Genomic DNA, 22,588 nt, shown 5'->3' with positions numbered 1-22,588 from the left:
TGAGCTGATTGGTCTATTCCCCTGTACCGCCCCTCCGGGGCCGCTCACATGCTGGAGTCTTCTTCCCGCCCCTCTCTCGCCGCTGTCCCACCTTCCCCATGCTCCTGCACCTCCCATTGGCTTCGTACTATGTCCATCTCGATTGGTTCTCGCCCTCTGAGCACACAGCGGATGCTGATTGGCTGCTGTGGGAGGGCGGGGCAGGCTCTTGCGCGCGCAGCTGGGACCTGTGAGCCCCTCAGTGACAGAGGGTAGTGGCCGCCATGTCGGGCTCGGAGGTGGTGGGGGATGATCCCGCCGGGAAACGACCTGATTCTGTGGATTTGCTGGAATGTTGTGGTGTCTGTCGGGAGCTGCTGAGAGCCGAGAGGGAACCGCGGCTTCTGCCGTGCCTCCACTCGGTCTGCCGGGAGTGTCTGCGGGCCGCTCCAGGCCCTGCCGCCGCCTCGGATGGGCCAGGTGAGGCGAGGGGCGGCGGGGGGCGGGAGAGGTGTGTTAACCGGGGGGTGGGGAGCCCGGGGTGGTGGAGGTAGGAACCCTGTGGGTCGCGGGCGCTAGGAGCCCTATGGAGGGAATGGGGGGAGGGCTAGGAGCCTTCCCTGGGGTGGGGGGGGGGGGGGGCGGTGGGGGTCTCGGAGCCTTCTCTGGGTGGGAGTGGGGCCGCTAGGAGCCCCTGTGTGTGGAGGTGGGGGCGCATAGGAGCCCTACGTGTGTGGAGGGGGAGTGGGTTAGGAGCCCTGCCTGAGGGGAGCGGGGGGGAATGGGTCAGTGGGTGGGTGTTAGGAGCCCTGTCTGGGGGGGTAGGACCCTGTGAGACCCACCTGAAGCAGGGGCCATGCACAGCCATGGTTGCGGGGGGGCGGGTCGTGTAAGGCTGTAGGGGGGTGGGAGGGTGGTACCCAGTTGTGCTAATGAGACCAGGACCTGTGCAAAGTTGGGGGTGGGGGCGTTACGGGCAGGCGGGGTGGCACAGACAGCCCTGCGAGGGTGTGAAAAGGGGTCAGGGTGGGCTTGGGTGCCTGTGTGGGTGCTTGGGGGGGGGGGGGGTATCGGAGGGGTGCAAACGCACCCATTGGTGAAGCACCTTGGGTGCTGGCAACACCCTTGGCTTTTCCAGGGGGGGGTGTGTGTGTCATCGTGAGGGGGGGGCTTTGGCTGGATATGCAGTGGCCATTGGGGGTCTCCCCAAGCCCCCTGTGCTTGCTGGCCTCCCTCCCCAGTTTGTCATACTGGGCCACCCCCAACTGCCCCGTGGCTGCTGTGACCCACCCAGATGAGGGGAGTTCCTTCCTCCCGTGGGGTGGGGGACATCATCTGCCCCCCCCAACTCTGCCTCTGCTGTGGCTCCTCGTGGCCATCTCCACACCCCTCCGCCTCGGTGGGGAGGCTTCGGGAGAGGTCAGAAGCACCAAATCCTCTCGCCACCGCCTGTGGAAGGTGTCACCTCAACTGTCACTGCGCCGCCTCCCCCGGAGGAGGAGGAAGGGTGAATCAGCTGCTGTGAAGGTGGAGAACGGAACCAAGCAAGAAACAGTGGCCCTTCGCGGTGGATATTGAGAGAAACATCTTGATGCAGTGGTTTGGCTGGAAAAAAAAACCCGAGTGATCTGGGTCAGTCTGGACCCACTTCGGAGCAGGGAGCCTCTGAGGCGCTGTGACCTTGGCAATGACACCAGGGACAGCCTCGGAGCTGGGGGGGGGGCTCCAGTTTTGGGGGGCTCCAAGGGCTTCGTGTCAGGACCCCGGATCATCTTGTTTTCTTCATGCTCTGCTGCAGCATGTTAGGGGCTCACCCCGCTGCCGAGCCACCGTGTTTTTGGCTGGCACAAGGCACTGTGAGGGTCCATGAGGGGACACTGTAGTGACAAAGAGTGGTGACTGGTGTTTGGGGTGACCCTGGGCCCCCCCTGACACCCCCCACTGCTCCCCTCCCTGCAGTGGTCAACTGCCCCATCTGCAAACATGAGTGTCACCTGAAGGACATCGTGGAGAACTACTTTTTGAGGGACATTGGGTCAGAGACAGCTGCCAACAGCCAGGGGTTGAGCCAGGTAATGCATTAATGCTTAATTAGGGTGAAGCGAGCTCCCAGTGTCCCCACACCATGTCTCTTGTCCCACCCTAGTGCTGCACCAGCTGCGAGGACAACGCGCTGGCCACAAGCTACTGCGTGGAGTGCTCAGAGCCGCTCTGCGAGACCTGTGTGGAGGCCCACCAGCGGGTCAAGTACACCAAGGACCATACGGTCCGGGCCGCAGGTCTGTCCTTGTCACCCTCCTTGTCACCACGCTGTCACCCTCCTTTCTGAGGCCATGACCTTGTGGCCGGCACGTTTGGAGGTGCCACCCCAGCAGCCATCCCTATTCTACTGGAACATCTACTCCACCAGCGAGTCCCACTGGGTGCCAGTGATGTCACAGTGACATCACGCTGATGTCACACCTCGTTTCCCGCAGGCGGCGGCAAGATGAAGGAGGGGGAGCATGCCGTGTACTGCTCCGTGCACAAGCAGGAGCCACTGGTGCTCTTCTGCAGCACGTGTGACACGCTCACCTGCCGTGACTGCCAGCTCAATGCGCACAAGGACCACCAGTGAGTGGGCTTTGGCAGTCATTTAATAAAAATTCATTTTTCATGGCTAATTACCACTTGAGTTGGTTATCCTGCTTGTTAGCTCTTAAAAACAGTGATTTGGTGCCAGTCACGTAACTAAAATTTATTTATCAACTGAAGAATTTGCCTGTGCGCCTTATCGAGGCCCCGTGGCACCTTAAATGTGCTTTAATGAGTATCTAAGAAGGCAGATAACTAATCGAACTGATTAACTAATTACTGAAAAAGAACTGAAGTTAATCTGCCCGCTAATTTTCTCATCAGCTAGTTACTGATTTTAAAAACTATGCTTATTAGTTGGCCAATGGCTGAAAAGATTGACCAAGGAGGGTGTTAATTTTCATTAATTTTGGGTTTTAACCAAATAGGTATGTTATCTCATTAGTTATTTTGTTAATTAGCAGATTGGTTGGTTTGAGGGGCTTAAATGGCTTTTAGGTTTTAAGGAATTGGAGATAATTCGTTAGTCGAGAAAAATCAATTTAATTAGGTCCTCAATTATTTGAGTTAACCAGCCTGATTTTTGAAGTGATTTTTAATTGCTTTTTTTAATAGCGTGTTTTTGCTTTCAGACTGGTTTAATTTCATGGGTGAATTGATAAATAATTTGATTTATTATCTGATTATCTGAGCAGGTGTCTAGTTAGATTACTTATCTGGTTGATGAGTTATATTCAAAGTGTTTTGATGCATAAGATGTAGCTCAGTTAATTATTTAACAGTTTTATGGCTGATGGGTTGGTTAGCTTGGCCAGCTCCTTAACCCACATTAATTTGGTTATTAATGATAAGTTAATGAGAAAGTTAAATATCGAGCAGGTTAACTCATTCAAGTCAGTTCCATTCCCAGTGGCTCCAGGAGTTGGGGGGTGTGTCTCTGAAGGGCTATTTTGGGGTCACTGGCATGGGGGGCTGCACCCATCGGGGTGTTTTGGGGCTCGCAGCCCCCCAGCCCTGTTGTGACCCCCCTTTTCCTCACCCCACAGGTATCAGTTTCTGGAGGACGCAGTGAGGAACCAGCGCAAGATGCTGGCGATGCTGGTGAAGCGCCTGGGTGACAAACACGCCAGCCTGCAGCGCTCCACCAAGGAAGTGCGCAGCTTGTATGTGCCCCATCTGCACCCCCAGACCCTGGGGGGAGTTAACTGCCCCCCCTCGGGGGGTTATCAGCCCCTGATGGGGGTATTTACCCCTCTTACCCCTTCCTTTCTCTCCCGGCAGCATCCGCCAGGTGACGGACGTGCAGAAGCGGGTGCAGGTGGATGTGAAGATGGCCATCCTCCAGATCATGAAGGAGCTCAACAAACGCGGCAAGGTGCTGGTGAGCGACGCCCAGGTGAGCCAGAGGTGGTGGCCAAGCCCTTCTCCTGTCATCCTCCCTTTTGTCTCGGTGCCATTGTGTCCCCTGCCTCACAGAAGGTGACGGAGGGACAGCAGGAGAAGCTGGAGCGGCAGCACTGGGCCATGACCAAGTTGCAGCGGCACCAGGAGCACATCCTGCGCTTCGCCTCCTGGGCCTTGGAGAGCAAAAACAGCACTGCTCTGCTGCTCTCCAAGAAGCTGGTGAGCTACTGGGGGGCCGAAAGCCCCTCACAGACCGCCCTAAAACCCCCACCTTGGGCAGGGATCCCCCCCGGCGTGGGTTGTTGGGGTCTGTTGGTGCCCCCAGGGCTGTGACGCTGCTCTTGGACTGGTGGGGAAGCTGGTGCCGGAGAGTGAAGCCCCCTGTGGCTCAGCCTGGGGTCTGGTTTCCTTTAGGTTCCCTGTTTTGGGGGTGTGTGGGGTGAAGTGGGGGTCAGAAAATGGTCTCCTGAGGGGTGGTTTGTCTCCATCTCCCCTTCAGCCTCCTCGGGGTGCCCCATGTCCCCTGCTGCCTCCCTGTCTGCGTCCCCAGGATGCTGCAGTGAGGTCCCTAGGACATCTGGGGGTCCCCGTGCTGCAATGGGAGCCCCCCTAGCCAGGGGCTTATCCACAGCAGGTGTCCCCACACGGTCCCTGTGACATGATGGGTGTCCTCAGGGTGCTGCCACATGCCCCCTCAGGGTCCCTGTAGCCTGATGGCTGCCCCAGGGTGCTGGCACGTGTCCCCTCAGGGTCACCATGATGCAATGGGTGCCCTCAGGGTGCTGCCACATGTCCCCTTGGGGACCCTGTGATGTGACCTGTCCCCTCGGGGTGCTGCCAGATGTCCCCTCAGGGTCCCCGTGATATGACAAGTGTCTGTGGGATGCTGCTATGTGTCTCCTGGGGCTCCCCACGCTGTGACAGCCACCCCTGGGGTGCTGTCACATGCATCCCCCCTGAGGTCCCTGTGTTGTGACAAGTGCTGCCCCCGACCCCGCACCCCCCAGATCTGCTTCCAGCTCCACCATGCCCTCAAGATGATTGTGGACCCCGTGGAGCCACAGGGTGACATGAAATTCCAGTGGGACCTCAACGCCTGGACCAAGAGCGCTGAGAGCTTTGGTGAGCCCCCAGGGAGGGTACACTCCTGGGGACATGAAAGCCCCCCCTGACACCCCTTGCTCCCCCAACAGGCACCATTATCTCAGAGCGGAGCCTCCCCCCACCATCCCTCAGCCCCCAACTGCCCACCAGCAACCCCTCTGACCCCAGCCCCGCTGCAGGAGCCTCGCAGGTACCTCTTGGGTGGTAGAGGGGGATGTTATTGGAGGTGGGGGGTTCCTGCACCTATGGGTGCCCCCCAAGTAACGCCCTCCCCCCGCCTCAATTTCTCTTCTCCAGGGCCCCCTGCAAGCCACAGTGGTCAGCAAAGGGCAATATGCTCCTGGGCCCTTCCTGCAGTCCTCCATGGGACCCCAAATGGAGGCTGAGGAGGGGCAGGGGACCCTCGGCACCCCACAGAGTGAGGGGGAGGGGCAGGAGATGCACATCCTGCCTCAGTTTCCCCCAGGAGCTGAAGGACCCGGCTGCCCCGACCTGTCCCCCCCTCACCTTGACCCACAAACAGCCGAGAGCCCCAGGGATCCAGCTGCAGGTGCTGAGCTGGGTGAGTGTGTGGGGGGTGTGACAGGGGGAGGGGGGAGGAGGAGGAGGAGGGAGGCAGGCCCCTGATGTGGGTTTTTCTCAGCAGCCAACAGCCCCCCCGAAGCTGCTGCCACAAGAGTGAAGAGGTGAGTGTGGGGGAAACCCCTGTCCCTTGTCCCTCGGGAACTGCTGGCCCTCGTTACCCTGTGCCCTGGGAGGGGTGGCTTTGGACCCCCCACCCCCACGTAGCTGCCCCATGTCAACCCGTGCCTGGGACCCCTGTCAGACTGGCCCCAGGGGTGGCATAGCACCATCCCTTGTCACCCCCGTACCTGGCATGTCCTTTCCTTGTCACCCCACACCCACAGGGTGGCAGGGACACCCTCCCACTCCGTACTGGGGGGGCGAGGAGTGTCTCCCACCCTTGTCACCTCATACCCAGAGGTGGCCACGTTGCTCTCGCATCCCCTGTTGCTCCATACTCCCGGGCACAGGGGACAGGGCCACCATGTCCCTGTCATCGTCCCTGGGTAGCAGGGCTCCAGCCCAGAAGTCTCCTGGGGGCGGGGGGTGGGAACCCAATGGTGGTGTTCGGGGGGGCTGCATGTGACCCCCAGCAGTACCCTGATGACCTCATTATACAGGAGAAAACACCTTCATCCTCCCAGGGAGGAGGAGAAGCTCATTAAGAAGCTGCTCATTAAGCGGTAATGAGAAGGGCGTGGGGCTGGGTGTGGAGTTAAGGCAGCGAGTTGAGGGGGCAGAATATGGTCCCCCTGCCCCCACCACCAGCCTGGGGTGACCCTGTCCCGTGTGTCCTGGGGACAACCAGGACAGCCCTTGCCCTTAACCCCTGGTACCCACAAGTGACTGGCCCTGCCCCGGTCCCTTGTCACCCTGTCCCCAACACTCCCCTGACCCTTGTCACTCAGTCCCTGGGTTGCCCCCTCCCCCTTGTCCCCCTGGGGCTGGGGTCCCTCCCCGTTGTCACCCCCATCCTGAAGGGACCAGGAGCTTCCAGCTTCCAAGGAAATCTTCCCCGGGAGGGTTGAGGGGGATCCCCCCAAATGCTGACACACACACACACCCCCCCTGTGCCCCCTCAGGAGCTGCCCCCCCGGGGGCGTGGTGAGCACCATCCTTCGCAAGGTGCCGCGGGTCAACCTGGAGCGACTGGATCTGGATCTGGATCTGTCGGGGGTGACGCAGCCCCCCATCTTCCGTGTCTTCCCCGGCACCTCAGCCGAAGACTTCAGCCTCATCATCATTGAGCGGGGGGCGCAGCCGCAGCCCCCCACCCCACTCGCCATCAAGGTGGGTGTCCCACTGTCTCCTCCCCCCCACCCGCTCCCCGTGGCCGTCTGCCTCAACCCTCTGTCCCGCGCAGGAGGAGGAGCAGGAGGCAGCCATCGGGGACACCCAGGACACCAAGCCGGTGGGGCTGCTTCCCAAGCACCTTAAGGTGCCGGAATACCCGGGATCCATGGCAGGATCGGGATCCCCCCCACCCGGAGCGTCCCCTGTCCCCGGGGCCTCCTGTTGTCGCGTCTGCTGCCAGGCCGGTGCCGTGGTGATGTGTGACCACTGCGAGTGCTGCTACCACCTCAGTTGTCACCTCCCTGCCCTCCAGGAGGTCCCCAGGTATACCTGATCCCCAAGATCCACTAGGCAGCCTGGGATCTGCTGCCTCTTGTTACCTCCCTGGGTCTCCCTGTGTCCCTGGGATCTGCTGATCTCTCATCCCTGAGGGTTGCTGCTCCCCCCATCCCCTTGGGGTTTCTCTGGCTCTGCTTGATTCCCCAAGGTCCCCTGGGATCCCCCTTGCTGGGGGTTACTGCCCCTTGGCATTGTGGGCATGGGGAGGATCTCAGGGATCTGCTGCTCCCCGGTTCTTAAGGGATCACCCAGAGCCACCAGGTCCTTGGGGTCTGCTGATCTCTCACAGGATCAAGTCCTCTCCCATAGGATCTACTGCTGCCTTGTCCCAGGATGGGGCTGAAATTGCTGCTACCCCTCCCGATTCCTTGGTGGGGAAACCTCTGGGCCATTAGATTCCTTGAGTGATCACTGGCCTCTAGAATCTCTCTGCCCCCCCCTTGATCCAGTTTTTCCCCAACCCAGAGGTCCTTGGCCCCTGCTCTAGAGCCACTTTGGGAGCCACTTGGCTCTCCCTTAGGATTTGCTGATGATTTTGGGGATCTGCTGGTCCCTCCTCTGAGGGGGCTGCTGCCACCCAGGTTTTCTGGTGCTTGGTTGCTACTGGATCCCCAGGATTTGCTGTTTGAATTTTTTTTTCTTTCTTTATTTTGGGATCTTCTGTCCCCATGGACCAGGCTAGCTCTCTCAGATCCACACAGGAGCCACATCATGATCCCTGGAGATCCAGTCTGGATCCTTGTGGAGGTCCAGCTGTTGACCACAGAGCCCTGGGGGGTCTGCTTTCTGCCATCCATGGAGGGATCCATCTCTCAAGCCCAGATCCTCTGGGATCTCCTGGCCCTCATCTGCATTGGGATCTACCTGTTGATCCCAAATCCTGGGGGATCCTGTGGTGTTCGAGCCCTGTGGGGCTCCACTCCTCCATCCTTGACCCTCCTGAATCCCTTGTGGGTCCTGGGTCCACTTGGAGATCTACACAGCAACCTAGATCCTTTGGGGATCTATTGCCCTGATCCATGGGGAGGGCCATGCATTGATCTCAATCAGCTGGGACCTGTTTGATCCCTGGGGACCTGGTATTTCCCCCTTTGTTGTGGACCCCACCTCTGATCCTTGGCTGCCTGGCTCTGATCAGTCTGGGAATCCCCCTGCTGATCCAAAACCTTGTGGGATCCACTGTCCCTGACCCCCATGGCTGCCCATCCCCTTGATCCCGGCCACCTGCAGAGCTCCACGCCTCAATCCTGGGGGTTCTGCCTATGCCACAGGGCATGAGCTGAGAGGGGGACACCCAATCCCTCAACCTGATCCCTTTACTTGATCCCACAGCCCCGAGTGGAGGTGTCTGCTGTGCCAGGACCTGCCACCCTCCAGTGATCACCTCACCGATGGCGTGGAGGAAGGGCCATCCCACAGACTCTGCCCCCTGGACCAGCAGGTATGTAGATGTGTGGGGGTGATCAGGGGATCTGGTGGTACCTGAAGGGATTGAGGGATCCCTTCTAATCCCCGCAGAAATGTGAGTATGTGCTGCTGGAGCTGCTCTGCCACGAACCCTGCCGACCTCTTCACCGCCTTTCCAGCTCCCCGGTGAGTCCGGTGGTGTGGGGTGGGGGGATCTGAGGTGGGGAGATCCATCCGGCCAGGATCCCTCACCCTGCTGTCGCCCCCTCCCCAGGATGGCCAGGATGCCATCGACCTGACCCTCATCCGCGCCAGGCTGCAGGAGAAGCTCACCCCGCACTACCGCAGCCCTGAGGAGTTTGCCCGCGACATCTGGAGGATGATCCGGCAGTTCAACCGCCTCACTGAGGTGCGGGATTCCCCAGCGGGCTTTTGGGGGATGGGGGGGGCCCCCTTTTTCCTGCCCCCCTCCTTTGTCCCTGCCTGTGCGCCCCCCCCCCCCTTTTTTCGTGGGCATCGTCTTCGTCGTCCCCCTCCTCTTTTCCTGGGCGTCCACCCTTCACCCCTCTTTCCCCCCCCTTTCCCCTCCTCACCCCTCTTTCGCCCCCCGCCCCCCCCCCCCCCCAGGACAAGGCAGATGTTCAGTCCATCCTGGGCCTGCAGCAGTTCTTCGAAGCTCAGCTCAATGCTGTTTTCGGCGACCGCAAGTTCTCCTCCCTCCTCTTCCTCGACTCGGATTCCCCCAGGGCTGAGGCTTGAGGTTCCCCAGCCTCCTCGGCTGCCCCCTGCGGTCCCTGATGTGTATTGGGGGGGGGGGGGGGGGCGGGGATAGTGGGGCTGGATCCTGCCCCCATGACTTCAAGAACCCTGAAGAGGGACGTGGTGGTGGCCCTGTCTCCCCTCGCCCCCCACATCCCACTCTGTCAGAGAAATAAAGCCATCCTCTCGGGCTCCTGGACCTTCCTTCCTTGTCTCGGGGCTGAGTCTCGCCCCCCATTTTGCCCCCTGGGGACCCCCCACGTCCATCGTTGCCCCCTCTGTGAGGGTGGAGGGGGGCTGAAGCCCAAACTGCTGTTGGACTGGGAGCTACGGGGTTGGTGCTGGCCATCTTGGGGCCTGGCAGCACTGAGAGGGGACTGGTCCAAGTACGGCCCCACTGGAGGTTGTGGGAGGGGGGGACTGGTCCCCGTAGGGTCCCTCCTACCCCCAGCCCTACGCCAGTCTGAGGCGGGAGCAACGCCCCCAATAAAGATGGCGGCGCCCACTGCGGGGGGGGGAGTGCAATGCCTCAGGCTCCTCCCCCTGCGCGGGATTGGCGGGGGGAAGCGCCGGCTGTGTGTGGAGACTTCCGGGAATAGACGCTTTCCGGTGAGACACGAAGGGAGCGGGGAGGAGAGTGCGCTGCCGGAAAAAGCCGAAGCTTTTTCCGAAAGGAGCCGATAGCTCACCGAAGGGGGTAGCCCTTCGGAGAAACCTGACACCCCCTCTCCGGAAAGAGCCGAATCCGCGGTACTTCCGGAAAGAGCCGACGCTGCTCGGGGAGAGGCTCGGCAGTACTCGGAACTTTCCGGAGAGACCCGAGGAGCAGCCCAACTCATCGAGCCCGCCCCCTTTCCGGAAGAACCCGAAGCAGCTCCGGAAAGAGCCGACGCTGCTCGGGGAGAGGCTAGCCAGTACTCGGAACTTTCCGGAGAGACCCGAGGAGAAGCCCAACGCATCCAGCCCGCCCCTTTTCCGGAAGAACCCGAAGCGGCTCCGGAAAGAGCCGAAAGCTTTTCCGGAAAGAGTCGAAGAGACGGGGGAAGACCCCCGGAACGAATCGTTCTTCTTCCGGAAGAAGCCGAAGCGCGTTCAGCGCCAGCCCGAGCCCTCTCCGGAAAGCCCCGAAGGGCGCCGAACCCCCCCTCTCTCCTTCCGGACAGCCCCGAAGCATTTCCGGAAGTTGCCGAGCGGCGCCGGCCGTCGCCGATTCCCCCCCTTTCCCCCCCCCCCCCCCCCATCGCCTCGGAACCGCCGCTGATTCCCCCCCAGCTCCGGCTGCCGCCGCCGCCGCCTGTGCCGCCCCCCGCCCCCTCCAGCCCTCCGGGGGGGGCCCAGCCCGGCTCCCTCCGCCGCCGGGCCCGGCCCGGCCCCCGCCGCCCGGCCCCCGCCCGGTTCGGCCCGGCAGGATGATCAAGCTCTTCTCCCTGAAGCAACAGAAGAAGGAGGAGGAATCGGCGGGCGGCACCAAGGGCACCAGCAAAAAGGCCTCGGCCGCCCAGCTCCGTATCCAGAAAGGTGACCGGGGGCCCGGGGACCCCCCCCCCACCCGGCCTGATCGCGGGGGGGGGGGCGCCCCGGGGCTGGCGGGGGGGGGGCTGGGCCTAGTGCGGCCTGGTGGGGCCTGCCCGGGGCGGGCGGCGGGCGGGGGGGGCAGGGAGGAGTTGTGGGGCAGCGGGGGGCTGGGCCCAGTAAGGCTGTACTGGAGGGGGGCGGGGGAATAGTGCTGCTCCCAGTTAGTGGAGGGTACTGGAGAGGGAGGACTGGTCCCAGTAGGGTCACGCTGGGCCTGGGAGATACTGATCCCAGTAAGGCCTCACTGGGAATTTGGGGGCGGGGTGGGGGGAATGGCACTGCTCCCCGTTGGTGGAGTGTACTGGGGAGGGGGGACTGGTCCCAGTAGGGTCACATGAGGAATAATGGGAGAACATGGCAGTGCTCCCTGTTGGCGGAGCATACCGGGGAGCGGGGACTGGTCCTAGTAAGGCTGTACTGGGGTGGTGGTGGAATGGTGCTGCTCCCAGTTGGCAGAGTGTACTGGGGAGGGGGAACACTGTTTCCAGTAGGGTCACACTGGGAATAATGGGAGAAAATGGCAGCGCTTCCAGTTAGTGGAGCGTACTGGGGAGGGGGGACTGGTCCCCGTAGGGTCACACTGGGCCTGGGAGATACTGATCCCAGTAGGGCCTCACTGGGAATGTGGGCGGTGGGGAATGGCACTGCTCCCAGTTGGTGGAGTGTACTGGGGACGGGGGACACTGGTTCCAGTAGGGTCGCACTGGGAATAATGGGAGAAAATGGCAGTGCTTCCCGTTAGTGGAGCATACTGGGGAGGGGGGACTGGTCCCAGTAAGGCTGTACTGGGAGGGAAAAGGTGCTGCTCCCAGTTGGTGGAGTGTACTGGGAAGGGAGGACTGGTTCCAGTAGGGTCACACTGGGAATACTTGGGGGGTGGGGGGGTGTAATAGCACTGCTCCCAGTTAGTGGTGTCTACTGAGGAAGGGGGGACTGGTCCCACTAGGGTTGCACTGGGAATAATGGGGGTGGGAACAACATTGCTGCCAGTTGGTGGAACACACTGGGGAGGGAGAGCTGATCCCAGTATAACCACACTGGGCCTGGGACAGCCCAGCCTGGGTCATGAGGCTCATGGTGGCCTCAGCCACATCTCCATGTGCCCCCCCCCCGCCCCATCTATGTCCCCATGTGTCACCCATGTCTGTGTCGTCCCGTGTGTCCACACACACCCCCCCCCCAGACATCAACGAGCTCAACCTGCCCAAGACGTGTGAGATCGACTTCTCTGACCAGGACGACCTGCTGCACTTCCGCCTCCTCATCTGCCCTGACGAGGTGGGGTCCCCCTGTCCCCCCTGTCCCTCCTTGTCCCCTTCTTCCCCCCACCCCCCTGAGCTCCAGCATCCCACCCTGGAATCCCCCTTCCATTTGTCCCCTCCTGTCCCTGCGTGTCTTCCTGGCTCTTCCCAGCCCCCACCTGCTCCCTGTTTCATCCCCTTGTCCCCTTGTGTCACTTTGGGGTCCCCAACTGTCCCTGCGCTGCCATCGTGGCCCCGCTGGGACCTTTTGTTCCCCTTTGTCACCTGTGTCCCCTTGGACAACCCTCGTGTCCCTTGGGGCCCCCCTGTGCCCTCCCCTTTCCCTATGGATCTTGCCCATTTCCCCATCCTTTCCCTGTCCTCCCCAGCTTGTCCCTTGGTGTCACTACCCTCCATGTCTGCACCCCCTGGTGACACTTGTCTTTCCTACAGGGCTTCTACAAGGGAGGGAAATTCGTCTTCAGTTTTAAGGTCAGTTCTGCACCGTGGGGGCAACCCTGTGGCTACCAACAGCCATCTCAGGGTCACCAAGCTGGGACTGGTGGCCACATGGGGCTGGGGCTGGCAGCTGGGGGGTGGTGGCCACCAGGGTGGGACCTGTGGCCACCGAGGTGGGACCCACAGTCAGGAGTTTGCACTGTGGGTGGAAGCAGGAGGTAGGTGGCTAGTGAAACCTGACCTGTGGCCACCAAAAGACGGCCAAGGTACAACCTATGTTGTTGGGACCGAGACCAGGAGTTGGTGGCCACCAGGATGCAATCAGTAGCCAAGCATCCAGTGTGTGGGTTGGGACTGGTGGCCACCGAGGCACGACTAGTGGCCGTGTGTCTGCTTTATGTATGGGAGCTGAGGTAGAGGGACTTGGTGGCCACCAAGATGTTACTAGTGGCCACATGTTTGCTCTATATGCTGGAGCTGAGGTAGAGGGATTTGGTGGCCACCAAGACGTGACTAGTGGCCACATGCCTGTTTTATATATGGGAGCTGAGGTAGAGGGATTTGGTGGCTGCCAAGACATGACTAGTGGCCATATATGTGCTCTGTATGTTGAAGGTGAGGTAGACAGACTTGATGACCACCAAGTGAGCAGGCCACGTGGCCATCTCTGGGTTGAAGATGGGACCTGGGGGTTGGTGACTACTATGATGTGACCCTTGGCTATATCTGCTGCGTGGTTTGTGGGAGGGACAAAAAACTGGTGGCCACCAAGACATGACCAGTGGCCACCGAGACACAACAAGCAGCCTCGTGTCCCCACTGCAGGTTGGGGGTAGGGTCCAGGGGCTGGCCAGTGGCACCATGAGACCAGTAACCCCCAAGACGTGACTGGGAATCGGGTGTTCATGCTGGGTTGGAGTAGTGGCTGGTGGCCACCAAGACGTGGCTAGTAGCCATGGGGGTGCCGAGCCATGACACTGCGCCTGCTTTCCCCCACCCAGGTCGGTCAGGGCTACCCTCACGACCCACCGAAGGTGAAGTGTGAGACGATGGTTTATCACCCCAACATCGACCTGGAGGGCAACGTCTGCCTCAACATCCTCAGGTGGGCTACTGTCCCATCCAGGGTGGCTACTGCCATATCTGGAGTGGCCACTGCTGGATCTTTCTCCTTGTCTGCTCCTGGACACCTAGCAGGGTGGGACAAGGTGGCAAACGGTTGCCCTATGCACCTTGAGTCTGGGTCGCCACAACCACCTTGAGGTGGCCATGGCTACCTCTGTGGTGGCCCCAGAGTCCCTCCTGACGCCCAGTTCTCTCCCCAGAGAGGACTGGAAGCCCGTCCTGACGATAAACTCCATCATCTACGGCCTGCAGTACCTCTTCCTGGTGACTACCGCTGGGGCGCCTGGGGCTGGGCGGACACCCGTGGTGGCCTTGGGACACATCCTAGGGGCCCTTGGTGACCTTGGGCTACACTGAGGTGGCACCCAGGGGGCTTTGGGACACCTTGAGGTGGCACCTTGTGGCCCTGGGACATGTCCTAGGGGCCTTTGGTGGCCTTGCGCTACACTGAGGTGGCACCCAGAGGGCTTTGGGACACCTTGAGGTGGCACCAAGTGGTCTTGGGACATCTCTTGGGGGTGCCTGGTGGCCTTGGGACCCCCGAGGTGGCACCTGGTGGCCTTAGGACACCTTGTTGGGGGCACCCAATGATGCTGGGTCACCCCAGAGGGGCCCCTGGTGACACCCAGAGGGGTCCCACCCCCTTGGGAATACCCCGGGGGGGATATAACGGGGCAGTTCCGTGCCGGGGGTGGGTGGGAGGGGCATTAAGGGGACAGTGGGGTGTTAGAGGGGGTGGGGGCGTATCAAAGGGGATTTGGGGGGCTGGGGGGGTATCGGGGCAGTTATTGGGGGGTAATTTGTACTGGGGAGATAGGGAGTCCTGGGGGTGTGGGGTGTATTAAAGAGTTGGGGGGCAATAGAGAGTCGGGGGGGGGGGGCATTAAGGGACGGGGGGAATTGAGGGGGGAAATAAGGAGTCCTGGGGGGGTATTGGGGGGGGGGGGGGCAATAGGGAGTCCTGGGGTGGTGTTAAGGAGTCCTGGTGGGTATCGGGGGGGGGGGGGGTGCATTTAGAGTCCCCGGGGGCATTAAGTAATGGGGGTGGGGGGCATTTCAGACTGGGTGGGGCGGCCACACTAAATATGGGGGGGGGGGGATGGACCCCAAACCACCCCATCCCCCATCTCAGGGGGCGGAGGGGGGCACTACAAACCCCCAGGGTGCCTGAAGGGTTAGCGGGGAAAATGGGGGGGGGGGAGTTACAGGGTGATGGGGGGGGTTAAGGGATGATGGGGGTGGGGTGCCCCCCTAAAAATTCGGGTGCTCCCCCCAGAAGCTGAACCCTGAGGACCCCCAAACCCCCCATTCCCTGTCTCGGGGGGATGGGTATTACCCCTGGGTGCCTGAAGGATTCCCTGGGGGTATCCCCATAAAAAATCGGGGTTCCCCCCCAGAAGCTGAACCCCGAGGACACCAAACCCCCCATTCCCCATCTCGGGGGGGGCTATTACCCCTGTGGTGCTTGAAGGATTACCTGGGGGATGGGGAGGGGGGGGTTTACAGGGCAATGGGGGGGGGAGGGGGTGTTAAGGGATGATGGGGGTGGGGTGCCCCCCCTAAAAATTGGGGTGCTCCCCCCAGGAGCCGAACCCCGAGGACCCCCTGAACAAGGAGGCGGCAGAGGTGCTGCAGAGCAACCGGCGCCTCTTCGAGCAGAACGTCCAGCGCTCGCTGCGGGGGGGCTACGTCGGTGCCACCTACTTCGAACGCTGCCTCAAGTAGCCCCCCCTCCCCCCTCCCCCCCCTCCCCCCTTCCCCCCCCCTTCCCCGCCCCCCCCTATTTATTGCCCCCCCGGGGGCGGGGGGGGGGGCCCCCCCCTCCTTTTTCTGCCCCCCCCCCCTTCCCTGGCCTGCGCTGCTCTTGTTGGGTGATTAAAGGGCGACGGTAACGAGCGGTGGTGATCAATCTGGGGGGGGTTACTGGTTAAACTGGGGGATCTTATGGGTTAAACGGGTTTTTTACTGGTTAAACTGGGGGGCTTACTGGTTAAGCAGGTCTTTTACTGGTTAAACTGGGGGTGGGGGGGTTTACTGGTTAAATCAGTTTTTTACTGGTTAAACTGGGGGATCTTAGGGGTTAAACTGGGGGTGGGGGTCTTACTGGTTAGATGGGTTTTTTACTGATTGAACTGGGGGGCTTACTGGTTAAATGGGTTTTTTGCTGGTTAAACTGGGGGTTTTACTGGTTGAACTGGGGGTCTTACTGGTTAAATGGGTTTTTCACTGGTTAAACTGGAGGGTGTTACTAGTTAAACTGGGGGTCTTACTGGTTAAGCTGGGGCATCTTATGGGATAAATTGGGGGTTACAGGTTAAACTGGGATGGGGTGGGAGGAGGGGATGTTTCCAGTTTGGCCTGTGGTTGGTGCGCCCAGTTTCCTGCTGCAGAGATGTTGGTGTGCCCAGTTAGCAGTATTGTGGTTCCCGGTATGGCCAGTTCCCTTCTTCATGGCTCCCAGTACAGCCAGTTCCCAATCCCAGTGTGCCCAGTATACCTAGCTCCTGGTCCTAGGGCTTCCAGTATGCCCACTATCAGCTCCCACACTGCCTCCCAGTTGCCCCCAGTCGGCCCAGTGTCTCCCAGTGCCTGCAGCCTGCTTCAGTTTTCCCCCAGTACATCCAGTGCTTCCCAGTAAAGTCCCATCTCATCTCAGTCCCCCCAGTATATTCTCTGGCTCCCCTGAGCTCCCCATCCCAGTGCTCTCCATTATGTCCCATTAGCCCCCAGTCCATCCCAGCGCCCTCCCCCAACTCTCCCAGTATCCCTCAGCCTGTCCCAGTGCCACCTCTGTTCCAGTGCCGTCCCAGTCCATCCCAGTGCCATCGCCCATCTCTCCCAGTATCCCTCAGTCTATCCCAGTAGCCCCCTCCATCCCAGTGCCACCTCTGTCCCAGTAACTCCCCAGGCCATCTCAGTGCCCCTCAGTCCGTCCCAGTCTGTCCCAGTCCATCCTAGTGCCTTCACGCATCTCTCCTAGTATCCCCCAGTCTGTCCCAGTGCCCTCTCGTCCGTCCCAGTACATCCCGGCCGCCAGGGGCTGCCCTCACCCCTGGGAGCCTCTCTGGCCGCCCCTCTCGATGCCTCCCCCAGAAAGGAAGTGCCCTTTGGTTTCCTTCCGGAAGGGCGTGGCCGTGGCGTGGGTCACGTGATCGACACACGGGTGACGTCACAAAGTTTGCGGAAGTGCGCGGGAGAGGCCGGGAGGTGCGGAAGGAGCGGGGTGAGGGGCCGGGACAGGCCGCCGGGGGTCATAGAGAGTGGCGGGGGGGACAGAGCGGCCCGGTACCGGGGTCGCAGAGCCGGGGGTGCGGGCTGGAGCGGCCCGGTACCGGGGTCACAGAGCCGGGGGGATGGGCTGAAGCGGCCCGGTACCGGGGTCACAGAGCCGGGGGAGTGGGCTGGAGCGGTCCGGTACCGGGAGGACCATGGGGGGCCGCAGTGGGGCCTGTTACCAGGAGAACCATAGAGCCAGGGTGGGGGCTAGAAGGGGCCCGGTGCCCGGGAGGACCACAGGGAGGAGCGGGCCGAGTTCCCCCACGTCCCCCGTGTCCCCATAGTGTCCGCGTCACCCCCTCCGTGCCCCCCACATTCTCCGTGTCCCCCCACATCCCTGTGTCCCCCGTATCCCTGTCCCCATGTCCCCCTTGTCCCACCACGTGCCCGTGTCCCACCACCTTCCTGTGTCCCCCCCCATGTCCCCCATATCCGTGTCCCACCAGGTCCCCTGTCCCCACGTATCCTTGTCCCCCTGCATCCCCCCGATGTCCCCCGTATCTGTGTCCCCCCATGTCCCCCATATCTATGTCCCTGTGTCCTCCCATGTCCCTGTGTCCCCCATATCCATGTGTCCCCCATATCCATGTCCTGCCATATCCACCCATATCCATGTCCCTGTTCCCCCTCATGTCCCTGTGTGCCCCATAGCCATGTCCTGCTGTGTCCACCCATGAGCCACCACATGCCCATGTCCCACCATGTCCCTGTGTTCCCCCATGTGCCTGTATTCCCCATGTCCATGTCCCTGTGTCCCTCATATCCCCCATACCCATGTCCCCCCATGTCCCTGTGTCCCCCCATGTCCCTGTGTCCTCCATATCCCTGTGTCCCCCATATCCATGTCCCACCATGTCCCTGTGTCCCTCATATCCCGCATACCCATGTCCCCCCATGTCCCTGTGTCCCCCCGTGTCCCTGTATCCCCCATGTCCCTGTATCCCCCATCTCCATGTCCCACCATGTCCCTGTGCCCCCTATCCACTCCATTTCCCATCCCCCCCATGTCCCCTCTCACCCGTGCCCCAGCCACATCCCTCACGTCCCCATGTCCCCCCTGTGTCCCCCCAGGTGCCGCTGCCACCATGGACCTGCTGTTTGGGCGCCGCAAGACGCCGGAGGAGCTGCTGCGGCAGAACCAGCGGGCGCTGGCCCGTGCCATGCGGGAGCTCGACCGTGAGCGCCAGAAGCTGGAGGCGCAGGAGAAGAAGATCATCGTTGACATCAAGAAGATGGCTAAGCAGGGACAGATGGTGAGGGGACAGCGCCGGGGGACACGGAGGGCAACAGGACGTTTGGTGGGGACTGAAGGGTGCAGAGGGCTCCAGGGGGCCTGTTATGGGGTCTAGGGGACGTGGAGGGGACCAGGGGACACAGTGGGGACGTGACGGGGACCAGGGGGTGCAGAGGGCTCCGGGGGGCTATTATGGGGACCAGGGGACATGGTGGGGATCAGGGGACACAGAGGGGACCTGGTGGTGACCAGGACATGTGGTGGGGACCAAGGGGTGCAGAGGGCTCCAGGGGACTGTTACAGGGACCAGAGGACATGGTGGGGACCAGGGGTCACAGAGGGGATCGAGGGGTGCAGAGAACTCCAGGGGACATGGGGGGGACCAGGGGGCATGGTGGTGACCAGGACACTTGGTGGGGACCAAGGGGTGCAGAGGGCTCCAGGGGGCTGTTATGGGGACAAGGGAACATGGTGGGGACCAGGGGACATGGCGGGGACCTGGAGGACCACAGAGGCAGCCATAGGACTGTGGAGGGGACTTGAATGCTGGGGGGGGGAGTGACTGGGGACCACGGAGGGATGAGGGGACACAGCAGGGACATGAGTCTTGGAGAGGACCAGGGGTCATGGCAGGGGACAGAGCAGGTCCATGGGGGTCCCCAGGTGACCACATGGGGTACAAGGAGACCAGGCAGTTGTGGAGATGATGGTGAGGGACCACCGGAGGGACACAGAGGGGTCCCTGGAAGTCCCCTAGGCCTCTTGGGGAACCTGATGGACACTTGATGTTGTCCCTCTGTCCCCCCTATCCTTCAGGATGCGGTGAAGATCATGGCGAAGGACCTGGTGCGGACGCGGCGCTATGTGAAGAAGTTCATTACCATGAGGGCCAATGTCCAGGCCGTGTCCCTCAAAATCCAGACCCTCAAATCCAACAACTCCATGGCCCAGGCAATGAAGGGTGTCACCAAGGCCATGGCCACCATGAACCGGCAGGTGGGTGCCTGGGCGGGATGTCCCCAAGGTTGTGGCCACTGTGAGATGCTCCACAGGGATGTCCTTGAGTTGTGGCCACCATGAGCTGCCTTGGCAGTGGCCACGAGGACATCCCAAGGACTGTGGCCACCATGAGCAGCCCCAGGGGAGACCCCCAAGGCTCTGGTCACCGCAGGTTGCCCTAGGCCACCCATGAAGATGTCCCCAAGACCATGGCTACCAGCAGCAGCCTCAGGGGGATATTCCTGTAGCCATGGCCACCACAAGCTTCTTGGGGTGGCAATGAGGTGGTCCATGAGACTGTGGCAACCACGAGCTGTCCAAGGCCATGGCCACCGGAAGCTACTCAAAGTGGGCATGAGGATGTCCCCAAGACCATAGCCACCACAAACCACCCGAGGTGGCCACGGGGATGTAGCTGAGGCTGTGGCCACTGCGAGCTGCCCAAGGTGGCCATGGGGACATAGCCAAGGCTGTGGCCACCACAACCTGCCCAAGGTGGCCACAGGGACATAGCCAAGGCTGTGGCCGCCGTGAGCTGCCTGAAGTGGCCACGGGGACATAGCCAAGGCTGTGGCTACTGTGAGGTGCCTGAAGTGGCCACGGGGACATCCCCACGTGCCACATGCTGTGTTCCTGTGTTCCCCCAGCTGAAGCTGCCACAGATCCAGAAGATCATGATGGAATTTGAGAAGCAGGCGGAAATCATGGACATGAAGGAGGAGCTGATGAACGACGCCATTGATGATGCCATGGGGGACGAGGACGATGAGGAGGAGAGGTGGGAATAGGGGGGAGTGGGGGTGGGCGCAGTGAGGGGAGGGGGTCATGGGTGATGGGACGCTGGGGTGGGACATGAGAAGGGGACGTGGGGAGGTGGGGACAGAGATGTGTGGACGTGGGGGTCATGGGGACAGGGATTTGGGGACGACGGGGGACACACACGAGGGAACAGAGATGGGACATGGGGGTCGTGGGGACAGGAATTTGGGGGATGTAGGGGGGACACGAGGGGACAGAGATGTGGGGATATGGGGACATGGGGTCGTGGGGATGGGGATTTGGGGGACGGGGGGACACGAGGGGACAGACAAGGGGATGTGGGGGTTGTGGTGACATGGGGGTCATGGGGACGGGGATTTGGGGGATGTGGGGGGACACACGAAGGGGCAGAGACATGGGGACATGGGGGTCGTGGGGATTGGGATTTGGGGGACAAGGCTGGGGGGACACGAGGGGACAGAGATGTGGGGATATGGGGATTGTGGGGACGAGGTGGGGGGTGTGTGGGGGAGGGGCACAGCGGGCACGAGGTGGTGGGAAAGGGGGGACACGGGGGCTGAAGACTTGGGGGGACATATGGGGACACCCTGGGTGGGCTGGGGAGGTTGGGGACACATAGGGGACAATGACAGGGAGGGAGATATGGGACACTGGGAAGGTTGAGGACCCGTTGGCGGGGGGACAGAGCAGCTCAGGGGGTGCTGGGAGGGGTCAGGGGATTTGGGGGGAGTCCCAGTGTCACCCCTGACCCCCTTGTCCCCCCCCTGCAGCGACGCAGTGGTGTCACAAGTGCTGGATGAGCTGGGACTGAACCTCACCGATGAGCTGGCGAGTGAGTGGGGCTGGGGGGGTATTTTGAGTATTTGAATATATATTTAAAATATTTGGTATCATTTATTTTATTTATTTTTATTTTTATTTATTTACTTAAATAGATATTAAACCTGTCTGTAAATATGTATTTAAGTGGAGGGAGGGGGTTAAAGGGCCCTGAGGGGCATTGGAGAGCTGGGGGGGCGGGCACATTTTGGAGGTAGAGGGTACTTGTGGGGTCTGGGGGGGCCAATACGTGGTAGATCCAAGCCTGGGGGGGCATTTGGGGGGTAGTTAAGGGGCTGAGGGGCATTTTGGGGTGTATTTAAAGGGCCCTGGGGGGGGATTGGGGAGGCGGGGGGGGGTGGGGGGGGTTCTGGGGGGGTGGGTGGGGGGCAATAGGTGGTGGATGCAGGTGGGGGGGGGGCATTTTGGGGGGGCCCAGGGGTGTTATGGGGGGGTGGGGGGGTATTTGCGGTCTGGGGGGGTACGTGGGGTATCTGGGGAGGGGGAGATGGAAGGTGGTGACCCCCTGACCTCTGCCCTTTGCCCCTAGCCCTGCCCCTTCCGGGAGGGTCGCTGGCAGCGGGGGAGGGGCGAGCACCCGAGGCCGCAGCTGCGCTGGCTGATGCTGACGCTGACCTGGAGGAGCGGCTCAAGAACCTGCGCCGGGACTGACCTTTGACCTCTGACCCTTGACCCACAACTCGACCCCCTCCCCCCGGCACCCTGTGACCGTGGGGTTGACTCCTGCTGCTCTGCCACCCTGGGGTTCACCCCATCACCCTACGACCCCAGGGTTGACCTCAGCGACCCTGGAGCTGCCCCGTGTGACCTGCAGGCACCACCCTGACCCCTGCAGTGACCTTTGACCTTGGCCAACAGCAACCCACTGCCCCTGACCTCTCCTTGGCCTCATGGTGACCTCTGGCCTTGACCTCTGGTGACCTGTGGCTGCTCCCAAGGCTGACCCCCAGTGACCTTTGACCCTGCCCAGCCCTCTCTGGGTTGGGGGGGCTCATCAGGCCTTGACACACACCCCCGGTTATTTGCCCCGCTGGGGGTATTTGCCCCCTCTCCAGGGATATTTCCCCCCCCCCCCGGTGGTATTTGCTCCCTCTCCAGGGGTATTTTCCCCCCCCAGGCTATTTGCCCCCTCTCCAGGGGTATTTCCCACCCCAGGGGTATTTGCACCCCTCTCTCCCCCCCCAGCTTATTTACGCCTTCTCCAGGGGTATTTGCCCCACCCCAAGGGATATTTGCCCTCTCTCCAGGTTTATTTGTGTCCCCCCGGGTATGTGGACCCCCCCGGTACTTGCCCCCTCTCCAGGGTTATTTCCCCTCTCCAGGGTTATTTCCCCTCTCCAGGGGTATTTGCACCCTCTGCAGGATTATTTGCCCCCTTCTTCTGGGGCATTTGACCCCCCCCGGGGGTATTTGCCCCCTTGGTCTTGGTTACTGACTCTCTCTTGGGGTGTTTGCCCCCCCCGGGAGCTCTTTGCCCCCATCTTTCTATTATTTGCCCCATCTTGGGGTATTTGCACTTCCCCCCCCCCGGGTATTTGCCCTTTTTGGGGGTATTTGCCCCCCCCCCGGGCAGTTGAACTGGGGCAATAAAGGCTGCATATTGGTACCTGCTGCCTCCCCCCGGCTGCTTCCTGGG

General features: G+C 61.4%; 3 protein-coding genes across 7 annotated transcripts; all 3 read left to right on the top strand.

Annotated features, from left to right (window-relative positions):
- Window positions 1-178: 178 nt before the first annotated feature.
- TRIM28 (tripartite motif containing 28) lies at window positions 179-9,615 on the top strand. Of its 4 annotated transcripts, none has more exons than XM_037388470.1 (18): window positions 179-459; window positions 1,939-2,051; window positions 2,126-2,258; window positions 2,457-2,592; window positions 3,600-3,716; window positions 3,835-3,949; window positions 4,030-4,176; window positions 4,965-5,079; window positions 5,151-5,251; window positions 5,359-5,623; window positions 5,708-5,747; window positions 6,246-6,308; window positions 6,708-6,915; window positions 6,989-7,242; window positions 8,590-8,698; window positions 8,776-8,850; window positions 8,939-9,073; window positions 9,292-9,615. In XM_037388470.1, the coding sequence occupies exons 1-18, from the start codon at window positions 264-266 to the stop codon at window positions 9,421-9,423; spliced, it is 2,454 nt and encodes an 817-aa protein (XP_037244367.1). In that variant the 5' UTR covers window positions 179-263; the 3' UTR covers window positions 9,424-9,615. The 4 variants fall into 4 exon arrangements, with proteins under 4 accessions (XP_037244367.1, XP_037244366.1, XP_037244370.1 ...); XM_037388469.1 differs by having other exon boundaries at window positions 5,705-5,747; XM_037388473.1 differs by lacking the exon at window positions 6,246-6,308.
- Window positions 9,616-10,710: 1,095 nt separating this feature from the next.
- UBE2M (ubiquitin conjugating enzyme E2 M) lies at window positions 10,711-15,601 on the top strand. The gene is made up of 6 exons (XM_037388573.1): window positions 10,711-10,941; window positions 12,182-12,276; window positions 12,693-12,731; window positions 13,700-13,803; window positions 14,024-14,087; window positions 15,408-15,601. The coding sequence occupies exons 1-6, from the start codon at window positions 10,833-10,835 to the stop codon at window positions 15,546-15,548; spliced, it is 552 nt and encodes a 183-aa protein (XP_037244470.1). The 5' UTR covers window positions 10,711-10,832; the 3' UTR covers window positions 15,549-15,601.
- Window positions 15,602-15,927: 326 nt separating this feature from the next.
- Window positions 15,928-22,558, top strand: CHMP2A (charged multivesicular body protein 2A). Of its 2 annotated transcripts, none has more exons than XM_037388561.1 (6): window positions 15,928-17,030; window positions 18,171-18,352; window positions 19,150-19,329; window positions 19,980-20,110; window positions 20,883-20,944; window positions 21,482-22,558. In XM_037388561.1, the coding sequence occupies exons 2-6, from the start codon at window positions 18,185-18,187 to the stop codon at window positions 21,601-21,603; spliced, it is 663 nt and encodes a 220-aa protein (XP_037244458.1). In that variant the 5' UTR covers window positions 15,928-17,030; window positions 18,171-18,184; the 3' UTR covers window positions 21,604-22,558. The 2 variants fall into 2 exon arrangements, with proteins under 2 accessions (XP_037244458.1, XP_037244457.1); XM_037388560.1 differs by having other exon boundaries at window positions 15,929-17,046.
- The last annotated feature ends 30 nt before the right edge of the window (window positions 22,559-22,588 follow it).

This window comes from Falco rusticolus, chromosome 5, assembly GCF_015220075.1.
Source record: "Falco rusticolus isolate bFalRus1 chromosome 5, bFalRus1.pri, whole genome shotgun sequence".
Classification (NCBI taxonomy): domain Eukaryota; kingdom Metazoa; phylum Chordata; class Aves; order Falconiformes; family Falconidae; genus Falco; species Falco rusticolus.
This window is presented reverse-complemented; position numbering and strand designations above follow the sequence as displayed.